Below are 14,420 nucleotides of genomic sequence, written 5' to 3' on the forward strand. Positions count from 1 at the left end.
AAACTGCATTTCTAGAAGCACAATTGATGTCTCTAAACACTTAACAAATCAACTTAAAGTGTTTACCTTCTCTAAGCTACTTTTTTTTAAAATGAAAACAGGTGTCCCATATTACCTGCTGTCCCATATTACCTGCAGCTACCCTAAATAAATAAATAAATAAATAAATAAATAAATAAATAAATAAATAAATAAATAAATAAATAAATAAATAAATAAATAAGTAAATAAATAAATAATTTAATTAATTAATTAATTAATTTAAAAAAATAGATAGATAGACAGATAAATAAGGCAAAATAAAAAAATAAACATGTTTCACGTCCCTCCACTTCCTTTTTTGAGGTTCCTCAAATATATTTTATTTTTGAAATTCAGTTATAACTTTTCAAAAAATATGTCTAGGAAGTTGGAATGCTTTCTATAGCCTTGTTAAGATACAAGAAACATTTTAGGAAGGTTTTGTGATCATTGGAGGGGTGTAACTCTCAGAACAACAAATAAAAAAGGGCCTCCTCCTTTTTCCAGGCATTTATTGTATACGCTAAAACAGCTCTAAGTATGGGTATTTACACCAATTTTGCGATAAAAAATAGAAAATAAAAAGCCCCCTCCTCCTCCTTTTTTTTCGAAAACCCGGACGTGAAACATGTTTTATTTTTTACTTGGCCTAAGTAGGCCTAAATACCAAACCAATACCAAAAATACCTACGGTACTGCACAAGTTTCAAAAAATATTGTTTTCATTTAGGGCCTATGCATAATTTTGACTAAATATAGCTTGAATAGTATATACTAAAAAAAGCCTATTAATAGGGAGATATCATTTTTATTTGCGTAAATGTAACCCCCTTACCTCCCATCATCCAGTTGAAAGGCCTACCTTCGCTTCGTTTTATTAGGCTAAGTAAAAAATAAAACATGTTTCACGTCCGGGTTTTCGAAAAAAAGGAGGAAGATCGAGGGGGCTTTTTATTTTCTATTTTTTATCGCAAAATTGGTGTAAATACCCATCCTTAGAGCTGTTTTAGCATAAACAATAATGCCTGGAAAAAGGAGGAGGCCCTTTTTTATTTGTTGTTCTGAGAGTTACACCCCCTCTAATGATCACAAAACCTTCCTAAAATGTTTCTTGTATCTTAACAAGGCTATAGAAAGCATCCCAACTTCCTAGACATATTTTTTTTAAAGTTATAACTGAATTTCAAAAAATAAAAATTTATTTGAGAAAACCTCAAAAAAGGAAGCGGGAGGGGACGTGAAACATGTTTATTTTTTTATTTGGCCTTATAATAATAAAATATTATTATTTCATCTTCAAAGAAGCATTTTCCCGGAGCATTTTATTCCGGGGTTTTAGTTCGATTATTAATATTATAAATCCAGGCAGGAAGATCCATGGTTATATCATATTAAATTATGGCCGGTAGGTTTATCATGGTTATGGTATTAAATAATAATTGTGGCCATAAATGTTGTACTTGTACTTGTAGGCTACTGGCTACAACATCAACATCAAACTAAATTTCCCGCGAAATGCACGCAATGTAGCAACGTTTCGCGATTCGTGCATGACACCGTGATTTATTTATAGACTGCATGCACCGCGCGCTAGACTTGTGAAATGAATCGTACTTGTGCCGTGTGCAAATTTAGGGGAGTAGGTCGAGATTCAGTTTATTGCATAGACATTGGCTAATGTCAATGCATGGGTGCATGTGGCACCATTTTGCTATGTTACTTGTGGCAGAAGGGGCATTTTGAAGGTTTTTCGTCTCAGACCGGAAGTGACCCCTTAATGACATTTGACCCCAAATAAAAAAATACCACATATGAATTGGGTACCCACAATTCATGTGTGAACAAACCGTTACTGTCCTATGTTTCTCTCAGCAAATAAAACTTTTTGACGGTTTTCCGTTTTATACCGGAAGTGACCCCTTAATGACATTTGACCCCAAATAAAAAAATACCACATATGAATTGGGTACCCACAATTTATGTGTGAACATACCGTTACTGTCCTATGTTTTTCTTAGCAAATAAAAAAATTTGAAGGTTTTTCGTTTTATACCGGAAGTGACCCCTTAATGACCTTTGACCCCAAATCTGTGAGGACCCCATAGACACTGGGTAATAACAATGCATGTATGCAAGTGGTGTTACTGTCCTACGTAATTTGTGGGAGAAGAAGCATTTTAAAGGTATTTCGTTTTGTACCGGAAGTGGCCCCTTAATGGCCTTTGACCCTAAATAAAAAAAATACCACATATACACAGGGTAATTACAATTTATATGTGAACATACCGTTACTGTCCTATGTTTTTTTTACCAAATAAAATTTTTTGAAGGTTTTTCGTTTTATACCGAAAGTGACCCCTTAATGACCTTTGACCCCAAATATGTGAGGACCCCATAGACACTGGGTAATAGTAATGCATGTGTGCAGGTGGGGTCACCGTCATACGTAATCTGTAGGAGAAGAAGCATTTTGAGTTGAAATCACGTTTTTGACCCCTATGACCCCAGCGTGACCTTTAACCCCACGAGTTTCATGTGACAGGTAGGGGCATGGTCAATGATGATTGTGACCAAGTTAGGTCCAAATCGGTGTATGCATGTGAGTGGTAGAGCAAATGTAGTGGTCGGCAGAAAGAAAGAAAGAAAGAACTAGACTAAGCTGTGGTCTAACCCACGAACACAGCCGTGTTGTTACCCCCTAATGACCTTTGACCCCAAAATATATGAAAACGGCCATAGATATTGGCTAATGTCAATGCATGGGGGCATGTGGCACCACTTTGCTATGTTACTTGTGGCAGAAGGGGCATTTTGAAGGTTTTTCGTCTCAGACCGGAAGTGACCCCTTAATGACATTTGACCCCAAATAAAAAATACCACATATGAATTGGGTACCCACAATTCATGTGTGAACATACCGTTACTGTCCTATGTTTTTCTTAGCAAATAAAAAATTTTGACGGTTTTTCGTTTTATACCGGAAGTGACCCCTTAATGACATTTGACCCCCAAAAAATACCACATATGAATTGGGCATCCACAATTCATGTGTGAACATACCGTTACTGTCCTATGTTTTTCTTAGCAAATAAAAACATGTGAAGGTTTTTCGTTTTATACCGGAAGTGACCCCTTAATGACCTTTGACCCCAAATATGTGAGGACTCCATAGACACTAGGTAATAACAATGCATGTATGCAAGTGGTGTTACTGTCCTACGTAATTTGTGGGAGAAGAAGCATTTTAAAGGTATTTCGTTTTGTACCGAAAGTGGCCCCTTAATGACCTTTGACCCTAAATAAAAAAATACGACATATACACAGGGTAATTATAATTTATGTGTGAACATACCGTTACTGTCCTATGTTTTTCTTAGCAAATAAAATTTTTTGAAGGTTTTTGGTTTTATACCGGAAGTGACCCCTTAATGACCTTTGACCCCAAATCTGTGAGGACCCCATAGACACTGGGTAATAGCAATGCATGTGTGCAAGTGGGGTCACCGTCATACGTAATCTGTAGGAGAAGAAGCATTTTGAGTTGAAATCACGTTTTTGACCCCTATGACCCCAGCGTGACCTTTGACCCCACGAGTTTCATGTGACATGTAGGGGCATGGTCAATGATGGTTGTGACCAAGTTAGGTCCAAATCGGTGTAAGCATGTGAGTGCTAGAGCAAATGTAGTGGTCGGCAGAAAGAAAGAAAGAACCTGTAAGAAAAAAAAAACACAGCCGTGACTAACGTCACGGCTGTGTAAAGAACCTGTAAGAAAAAAGACACAGCCGTGACTAACGTCACGGCTGTAATCAAAGCCAAACTAGAAATAAAGAGGATGATCGCTTTCGCACTTAGTGGAGTAGGTTCGGTAATGTTAACATCATCTGGGCTTTCTCCAAACAAGAATGAGTCATTCATGATAGAATTCTTGATAAGAAGCTCCGGAGATTGCAATGCCATGGTGTTCTGCTGAAATTGTACAGAAATTAATAGCGATTGTACGTACAGACAATAATAGCGATTAAAGTGTTACAGGAACTCAGAGGCAAGAGTGATAATTCACATCTGTTGTTTGGCAGCAGTCGTGCATTTGTATGACTTTACGGTAAAAATGTATGCTGCATGTCATGATTCAGCAAGTTTTATTTGCATAAATTGTTGCTAATTAAGTCACATGGCTTGACAAACACTAAAAATGGGCAGAAACAATCAGTGTTAATTGTAGCTGTATTAATGTTTCTAATGTCATTTTCTGCGTCATTATGCGTTGCTATGGAGATAATACACCAGTGTACTTCGGTTACATTTATAAATGCGCTTTTATAAATACGCACGTGACCCATGGGCACGACATACCAAGACTAACAAGCGTGACCAAATCCTCATGCATTGCCGAAAAGGATAGGAACCCTATAGATAAATATTATCAAATATAACAAGTATACTTTACAAGTGACTAACTTGGGAATTTAGAGTGCTCAAACCCATTACAGGTGAGCTATAGAAACAATATGTTATTATCAAATATACGTATTAATTGAATAGCAAAATTATTACACATGGGGGATTCCGAATTTGTAACATGTTATCAAAAACAACATTTTGAAAGTATTTGACGACGGATAAAATAATTCAAGGACGGAAACGTTTACCAATCACAAAGTTTGCTGCACAGTAGTCTCATGTTGTTCCGCCTTTGCATTTGTATGTATAGGAAGACCACCCGCTATGTAGAAGGTCACTTCCTCTACAAGCTGTTATGGCAGCGTGGAGGTGGTCACGTGCGTATTTATAAAAGCGCATTTATAAATATAACCGAAGTACACTGTACAGAGGGGGTATTGCTAACTGCATGGCACGTTAGGGGCCTAGGAACGAAATCGAGCATAACTTCTTAAAACACAGGCCGGATCCATATACTAGGTGTAAATGCGGCGCGCGTATAGCTCGTATGTCCTCCTAAAGTTTCCACACTAAAAAGACACAGAAAAAAGAGGACAAACGTAATGAGTAAGAGAAAGGAAAGAAATAACAGTAGTAAGACATGCTTATTTTGCTCTGAGCTTATCTTGTTTGCTACTGAGTTCTATTTGAACTTGCCTTCAGTTTTTGACTTGAATTTGTTTTTAAACTACAGCATGTAGTTTCCGTTGTGTTTGCTTTTATATTTTGTTGTCTGTCCCTGAAGAAGAGCAGTTTATCTGCTCGAAACGTCGGTTGTTTTTTGTCTGTTTGGTTTTGTTTGTCTGCTCCAGGTTACTTTATCCTTGTTGTTTTTGCAGGTTTGGCACTTTTGTGAGCCTTGGAACTGGTAATTTTTGGCTATCGAACTTGCCTACTTCCTATGCCTACATTTGCTGGTTTTGCCCCCTGCCCCTGCATATTGTCTAGTCTGTACTTGTTTCCCCACATCAAGTTGGTGTACCTTGCTTGTTTTCTTTTCTGTTGTTCATATTCAAGGTATCCTCTTGTATCATTTATTGATCCTTGATGTGTTTTGTGTCCTCGTCCGTTGGATTCACCATTACCCACTTTAACAGTAACATAAATAAAGACTAACATAGTTTATACTGCGCAAGTTGATCTGGTCGAACGCGTAGGCCTATACGCATCGATGTTGAAAAGGTCCGAATGAACGCAGGCAAATGAATATTCACTAGGTTGAATTAATTAATATTTGATGTTTCATGTTTTTGTAATCTATTGCAGGTAGAATATATTAGGCCTATACGTTTTTAAAGTCATTCATTTTGAAAGTTTTCTACTCAATCCCGCCCAGCAAACACGCAACATTGTACAGATAAATATCTGTAATAAAGGGTATAAACCGCGTTCTGATAACATTCAGAAAACATTTTTGAAAACAATGTAAACATTTGCGACGGCGAACCTGGCGAAAAATTATGTTTATTATATATAATTCCCGTCGATCATACCACCGTTTTCCCAAACAATGTATTAAGCTTCTGTCAGAACTATCTGTTGGTCAAAATAAACTAAATATTTCTTGATTAAGATTGAATCCTACGCACATTATTATTTAAAGCTACATCCTTTAGCCGTGATCTTAAATAAACATAATTGCCTAGCTCACTAGATCACTGTCCATTTTAAAAATAAATGTACTACCGTACATTATATGACATGTTATGTTTTACGACGTACAAAATGTGTCTAAAAATGTCACTAAAAATATTTAGTGTCACAAATGTCATATTTTGAAGACTCGTTTTTCAATACATTGACACAAATGCTACAAAATTGTATCGTTATTGCATAGTAACTCACTCAAAATATACTCAAAAATACTTTGATACATATTTATTTAATCATATACCATGCTGATTGCTGACCACTCAAGGTTCTGAACAGAAACATGAGACACAAAACATCTACCACTTAGGGTTCTTATTCACATAGGCTTACCATAATTATCCAGTACAAAATACTCAATGATGCCCTCCCACAAGGGACAAACCTTGGCCCAATTGACTTCCAAGATTCAAGCAGGAACTGTTGGAAGTATGTGTAGATCATATGATACTTGCCGAAAATTGAGCGTATTCACAACCAAGCAAACTTCAATATACTCAGGACTAGCGCATACGAGCTATAATAGCATACGCATGAGCAGATTGAGCACCATCAAGTGTCAGGCAATCTAAGGCTGTTGAAAATGAAAACACCACCCCAATGAGCTCATCCAACTGAGACTAAGATCCTAGGTATTAACCTTCAAAATGACCTGAAGTGGGAGAAAAAACGTAAATGAAATCAGTAAGAAGTCCAAACAAAAGTAGAATATGTTAAAACTGCTGAAAATATTCAAGGAGACGGAGGAATATCTTATTCATTGTTTGTGATTATGTTTTGGGGATTGGAGTTAGCGGAGATCCTGGTACAGGAAAGACAACTACCCTCGGGCAACTATCTTTAACATCTCAAATTGAAACATTATAGTCAAGACGACCTTTCCACTGCATATTGTTCTGTGCTTTTGAGGCTTTTCATTAAATTGATCTCAACTCAAGTTTTTGCTATGCTGCACACCGACATCGCCCGGTTAATAATTACATTATACAGCAGAGACACTGAAATGCATACCCGGGCTCGATACACGTGAATGTGCTATGCACGATTTGATATTCAGACGATAAATCTTTGGATACCGGGGTAGAAAATGATGAATATCTCCATAATTGATTTAGTCTAAAGAAGCCAGATTTTGTTCCTTGCACTTGAACATATGTGTTCAACGGATATGATAGTCGTTAGCTTGCGTCTTGAGAAAGAAGCTTGTGTCTTGAGAAAGAAGCATGCGTCTTGAACTCAAAAACTGACAAAAATATTCTGATTTTATATGTGCCGAACTATAGTGCAGCATAGGCTAGCTGCACTCATTCGTGGACATGGTGGAGGCATCATACCTCATCATGGCGTATACATGCTCACTCACACACAGAGAGGTCAATTACCAGGCTATTATCAGTAGCCTTAGTCGGATGTCCGGCATGCGTCTCAAAGGTCGGAACAAAATGGTCATGCGTGGCTGTGACTCTTCAACCTACCATGGCGATTTCTGCCATGAAGATATCGGGGCGATGACACTGTGTGTTATACATCTGCGTTTGTTGACTGAGCTCTCAATCTTAACAATTGATCCACGTCGATCACAACAAGCGGATAACCAGTGGCATCATTCCGTGTTGTTTCAATTATTTTCAATGTTTTTTTCTTAGAAATCCCGAAGAGTTTCCGAGCATACACACGAAACTGTTCACTACGCAAGCTATACACAATGGGGTTGGCTGCACTATTTAGAAATGCAAAATATTTGACGACATTTCGTACATCTTGTCTTACTTCATGTGAAGGGTTGTATATTTCAGCAAGTATCACACCGCAAATGGGTACCCAACCAAAGATATACAGACCCAATAGAATGACCAGTGTCTTGATGGTTCTACGTTCTCGCTTTAACCAGATATGCCGTGAAATACCATGATTGTAGCACCCCCGGGCCCCGTAGCGCCCCTCTCTGGTCTGCTCTTGAGGCACGATCCTCCTTTCCCGTCGTATCTTTTGAATCAGAACGCGAAAAATTTGTCCATATATTATGCACATTAAACACAGCGGAAACAAGATATTGACAAAAATAAGAAATTGTAGGTAGAATGGATTGAAAACTAATGAAAATCTTGTACAGATTAAATCGTGCGTTTGATTTGCAATAATAAGCGGTAATCCATATGTCGTTAGTGCTGCATATAGATATATAAATAACACGATCATCATTGCTACTCTTTTAGACACCAAGTTATGACAACGCGGTGGCATAACAATTTTTAGATAACGATCCAAGCTGACCGCTAGCAAAGTCAAGCAACTTGTAACAGAAGGATATACCATGGTGCATCGAAGCAAGAGACATCCAATTGAAGATATTGGAAACTGATCATGTTTTAAAATGACAATAATGTATGGTATCACGGTGATCCCGACGGTAAAATCGGCACTTGCCATTCCTATGATAAAATAATTTGTAGCAGTTCTTAGGCGACGGAATTTAGTGATAAGAAGTAAGAGTACCAGTCCGTTTCCTCCAAGGATAGTCATAATCAAAGCCAAACTAGAAATAAAGAGGATGACCACTTTCGCACTTAGTGGAGTAGGTTTGGTAATGTTAACCTCATCTATGCTTTCTCCAATCAAGAATGAGTCATTCATGGTAGAATTCTTGACAAGAAGCTCCGGAGATTCCAATGCCATGGTGTTCTTCAGAAGTGTTATAGGAACTCAGAGGCAAGAGTGATAATTCACATTTGCCGTTTGGTAGCAGTCGTGCATTTGTATGACTTTACAGTAAAATGTATGATGCTTGTCATGACTCAGCAAGTTATGTTTGCATGAATTGTCACGTGACGTGACAAACACTGAAAATAGGCAGAAACAATGTTAATTACAGTTGTATGGCTCCAATGTAATTTCCTGCGTCTTTTGTTATTGTTATGGAGATAATACACGGGGAATATTGCTAGCTAGGGGCCTGAAAACGAAATTGACCATAACTTCTCAAAATACAGGCCGGATCCACATACTACATGTAGGTACTTCTCGGACCATAATAATTTCAATCGTGAAACCGTATATAACGATCCGTTGGTCAGTATAGACTGAATATTTCTTGATTAAAATTGAAACCTACACACATCATTATTCAAAGCTACATCCTGATTAGAATACTGGCTAGCCGCGATCTAAAATAAACGTATGATAATTGCCTCGCTCACTAGATCACTGTCCATTTAAAACAAAGTGCTATATGACATGTTTTGCTACGTACAAAATATATCTAAAACCATGCTGAATGACTCGGATATTTAGTGTCCCAAATGTAATATTTTGAAGACTCATTAACAATACATTGACACAAATGCTACTAAAGTGTATCGCTTTTGCATACAAACTCACTCAAAATAAATAGAACAGATAAAAAATACTTTAACACATATATATTTAATCATAACAAGTGTACTTTACAAGTGACTAACTTTGGTATTTAGAGTGCTCAAACCCATTACAGGTGAGCTATAGAAACAAATTCAAAGTATAGACCTCTGGCAAGGCAACCGTTACTTAAAGTTTCACGGATTAATATTTAATCATATACGGATCAATATTTAATCATATACCATGCCGACCACTCAAGGATCTGAACAGGATGACAAAACAGGCGAAAATACTAACTTTTTGCACAAGATTGGCAATTTAAAGATAATTGGCCATTGCTCGTTCTAATGAAGCTAGTATATCGACAATATAAGTGTGCTCTTTCATTTAATGACATAAAATTTGAAAAATATTGTAAGAAACGTTAAATAAATGAGTTCTGGTACAGATCCAATAAAAATGAAAGTACTCACTAGATATATTTCAGTTCCTATCAGGAACCTTGTTCACTCTGCAATGACTGTAGTTTCTAGATGTCGGCAGATCATAGAGCGTGTTTATAGCGAATACACCGCATTTTGAGTATACCGTACACGATAATCCTTGTATACATGTATGTACCGATACTCTTGCTGTTTATAGTGGGACACAATTACCGCACAAATTATATACCAACTAACATTATCGTACATTTGCAATGACCCCGAGGTCACACGGGGAATGTGTAAATATTGTGGCGCGAGCTATAAACAGCCCATTCAACAATATGATCATGGCGGTGAACATGTAGCTTCTGTTTTGATAACTCTTGGGGTGAGAATCGTTCCGAATGTCCTGCGCGCATCCTACGCATCATGAAGAAGCTCCTACTTCCGGTAATACCGCACACAATTTATACTGGTGTGTTTATAGTGGGAATATCTCGCTACAATATCCTTCGGTTGAGAAGGATATCGATGTACCGTACATACATATACTGCTAGTGTTTATAGTGGGCAAGTATCCGGATAATCTCTAACCGAGTAGAAATTGTACCGCAATGTACCGCACATCTGCTCCCACTATAAACACGCTCATAGATAAAGAGGCAGACAAAACCACGCGTTGGCTAAAAGAAGCCATATGGATCAGGAGCAGGGGCAAAAACACTATGAACAAGGACGTGGGGGCATACAAATTGGACAGAATCTATGACCAGATCATCTCAAAACGGTAACCTACAAATGTGGCAACACCATCACAGCCACCAAGGACTGCAGACTTTCAAGTTATTATTTCATCAATGATGCAGTTAAGGCCAAAGATTCAAGCATGAACTGTTGGAAGTATGTGTAGACATGACACTTGCCGAAAATCGAGCGTATTCTGCACAAGGTCAACACAGCTCAATGAAAATTGATCTTCTTTGTCATGTTACCAAAGTAACAAAACACCTGAGATATGGCAAACTATTCTTTTTATAAAATGATACCATTTTTCTCAAAATCAGAGAATTTTTAATTTTTTGTCCCCTTGCTATGGTTTTAGACAGATTTGACCCAACTTTGAAATTTCACCCCTACATAAGCGGCCATTTTGGATTTATGCAAATTAGACACTGTTTCACCACATGGATTTTCGGCGACTTTTGATATGTTTTCGTGTGAGCTTTTGGGAGATGGAAGCATGCAAAATATAGATTCTGTTGCAATTAGTGGTGGGATATTTTTTAAATTTGATTAGCCGATTTTGGGATTAGAGTTAGCGGAGATCCTGGTACATGGCAACTATCACTGACATCTCGCACATCTCAAAATGAGACTCTATAGTCAAGACGACCTTTCCAATGCATGTTGTTCTATACTTTTGAAGACTTCTCATTAAATTGATCTCAACTCAAGTTGAGAATTTGCTGTCAGAATCATACATGTACATCTGCGTTTGTTGACTGAGCTCTCAGTCTTGACAATTGACCCACGTCGATCACAGCAAGCGGATAACCAGTAGCATCATTCCGTGTTGTTTCGATTAGTTTCAATTTTTTCTTCTTAGAAAGCCCAAAGAGTTTCCGAGTATACACACGAAACTGTTTACTACGCAAGCTATATACAATGGGATTGACTGCACTATTTAGAAATGTGAAATATCTGACGACATTTCGGACATCTTGTGCTATTTGATGCAAAGGGTTGTATATATCTTTAAATATCACAACGCAAATGGGTACCCAACCAACGATACACAGACATAATAGAATGACCAGTGTTTTGATGGTTCTGCGTTCTCGCTTTAACCAAAGATGTCGCGAAGGACCAAGATTGTAGCACCCGGTGTTGCGACCCTCTCTGGGCTGCGGTTGACATGGTTGAGGTATGATCCTCCTTTCCTGTCGTATCTTTTGAATCAGCACGCGAAAGATTTGTCCATATATTATGCACATTAAACACAGCGGAAACAAGATATTGACAAAAATAAGAAATTGCAGGTAGAATGGATGAACTATTTCTTTAAATATTGGACAGATTAAATTGTGCGTTTGATTTGCAATACTAAGTGGCAATCCATATGTCGTTAGTGCTGCATATATGTATATAGACACCACGATCATCATTGCTACTCTTTTAGACATCAAGTCATGATAACGCAGTGGCATTACAATTTTTAGATAACGATCCAAGCTGATAAATAGCAAAGTCAAGCAACTTGTGACAGAAGGAAATATACCGGTGCACCGAAGCAAGAGACATCCAATTGGTGATATTGGCAACTGAGGATTTAAAACGATAACAGTGTGTAATATCAGGGTGATCCCGACGGTAAAATCGGCACTTGCCATTCCTACAGGGTGTCCCAAAAAAAAGAGGCCCCTCATTGCGCCCTGTTTTTCTCCTATTTCTGGAAAGTGGATTAAATATATTTTGGTATGTAAAGAAACATTTAATCGTTAGCTTTAATAAACTAAAACAATTATTTCAATCGGCTCACAACTTTTGAAGATATGCCCTTTTGAATAAAAGTACCCGTTTTTCACTCTGTCCACTGATAGCAAACAGAGTGATTGGGGTGGCTCATGCTGTGGAGTGGCCTACACCATCACCAGACCTCACACCACTTAATTTTTCCTTTGTGGCAAAATCCAAGATCTTCGCAAACGTATTACTGAATGCATTCGCAAGTATCCGGCGGACAAGGATGGTACGCAACGCAATTGATGCAATGAGGACCAGGGCTGAAACCTGTATTCGCCAAGGAGGCAACCAGGATAGAGGGCAAAGCAGCACAGTAAACTCACTTCAGAAGAACCAAAGACAACCAAACATCCTTTAAGGGCTACCTTTTATCCTAAACACAGAAATGACTTATGTTGTAAATATTTAAAAAAGAAAGCAAGAAACAACAAAGTAAGAAAGTAAGAAACATAAGAAAACAAAAAGGCTTAAATAACCAAGAAAAAATAAGTAATTGCAAGTAAAGCAAAAGAAGTCCCATTCGGCATCCATTTTACCCACAAATAAATGACACTATTAACAAATTCATTGCCCATAAACCAACCGGTAAAGCCCATTCCATAAATAAAGTTATTTTGTAAAGTAATCATTGAGGAATGTTTGATATTCATGCATGGTATGTGTACTCCTTTTCAATCTTTGAAGTAGCCAAACCTTCTCCGTGGACAGAGTGCAAAACGGGCACATTTCTTTAAAAGAGCATATCTTCAAAAGCTGTGAGCCGATTGATATAATTGTTTTGGTTTATTAAAGCTAACGACTCGAGTTTCTTTACATACCAAAATATATTTGATAAACTTTTCAAAAATAGTTGAAAAAGAGGGCGCAATGAGGGGCCTCTTTTTTTTGGGACACCCTGTATTATAAAATAATTTGTAGCAGTTCTTAGGCGACGGAATTTGATAAGAAGTACGAGTACCAGTCCGTTTCCTCCAAAAATCATAATCAGAGCCAAACTTGAAATAAAGAGGATGGTCGCTTTCGCACTTAGTGGAGTAGGTTCGGTAATGGTATAAACCTTAAGTGGGCTTTCCCCAAACAAGAGTGAGTCGTTCATGGTAGAATTCTTGGCAAGAAGCTCCGGAGATTGCAATGCCATGGTGTTCTGCTGAAATTATACAGAAATTAATAGCGATTGAAGTCTTACAGGAACTCAGAGGCAAGCAATAGTGATAATTCACATCTGTTGTTTGGAAGCAGCCGTGCATTTGTATGACTTTACGGTATGATGCATGTCATTATTAAATGTTTAATTGCATGAATTTATTCTAATTAAGTCACGTGACGTGACAAACACTGAAAATAGGCAGAAACAATGTTAATTACAGTTGTATGCAGGAACGAAGAAGAGAAAGGAAAGAAATAACAGCAAAATCAATCAAGACAAACTTAGTTTATACTGGGCATGTTGAACTGGTCGAACAAGTAGCGCATCGATGATGAAAAGGTCCGAATGAACGCAGGGAAATGAATATTCATTAGGTTGAATTAACGAATATTTGATGTTTCATGTTTTTTGCTATCTACTGAACATATCATATATTAGGCCTATACTTTTTTGAATGTCATTCATTTGAAAGCTCATACTGAGTGGACTAGCGCATACGAGCTTATAGCATGCGTGCCATCAAGTGTTAGGCAATCTCGGGTTGTTGAAAAAGGAAACACCACCCCATAATAGCTGGTATTCAACTGAGACTAAATTCGTAGGTATTTACCTTCAAAATAACCTGAAGTTGGAGAAAAACGTCAATGAAATCAGTAAGAACCCAAACAAAAGTTGAACTTGATTATGTTAAAACTGCTGAAAAATATTCAAGGAGACGGAGGAATATCTTATTTCATTGTTTGTGATCACGTTTTGGGGATTGGAGTTAGCGGAGATCCTGGTACAGGAGAGACAACTACCCCCGGGCAACTATCACTGACATCTCGCACATCTCAAAATGAAACTCTATAGTC

General features: G+C 37.6%; 1 protein-coding gene across 1 annotated transcript; it reads right to left on the bottom strand.

Moving 5' to 3' along the window:
- Positions 1 to 11,371: 11,371 nt before the first annotated feature.
- Positions 11,372 to 13,557, bottom strand: LOC140150092 (adenosine receptor A1-like). The gene is made up of 2 exons (XM_072172096.1): positions 13,378 to 13,557; positions 11,372 to 12,217 (listed from the first exon to the last, which is right to left on the bottom strand). The coding sequence occupies exons 1-2, from the start codon at positions 13,555 to 13,557 to the stop codon at positions 11,372 to 11,374; spliced, it is 1,026 nt and encodes a 341-aa protein (XP_072028197.1).
- Between the last annotated feature and the right edge of the window lie 863 nt (positions 13,558 to 14,420).

This window comes from Amphiura filiformis, chromosome 4, assembly GCF_039555335.1.
Source record: "Amphiura filiformis chromosome 4, Afil_fr2py, whole genome shotgun sequence".
NCBI lineage: Eukaryota > Metazoa > Echinodermata > Ophiuroidea > Amphilepidida > Amphiuridae > Amphiura > Amphiura filiformis.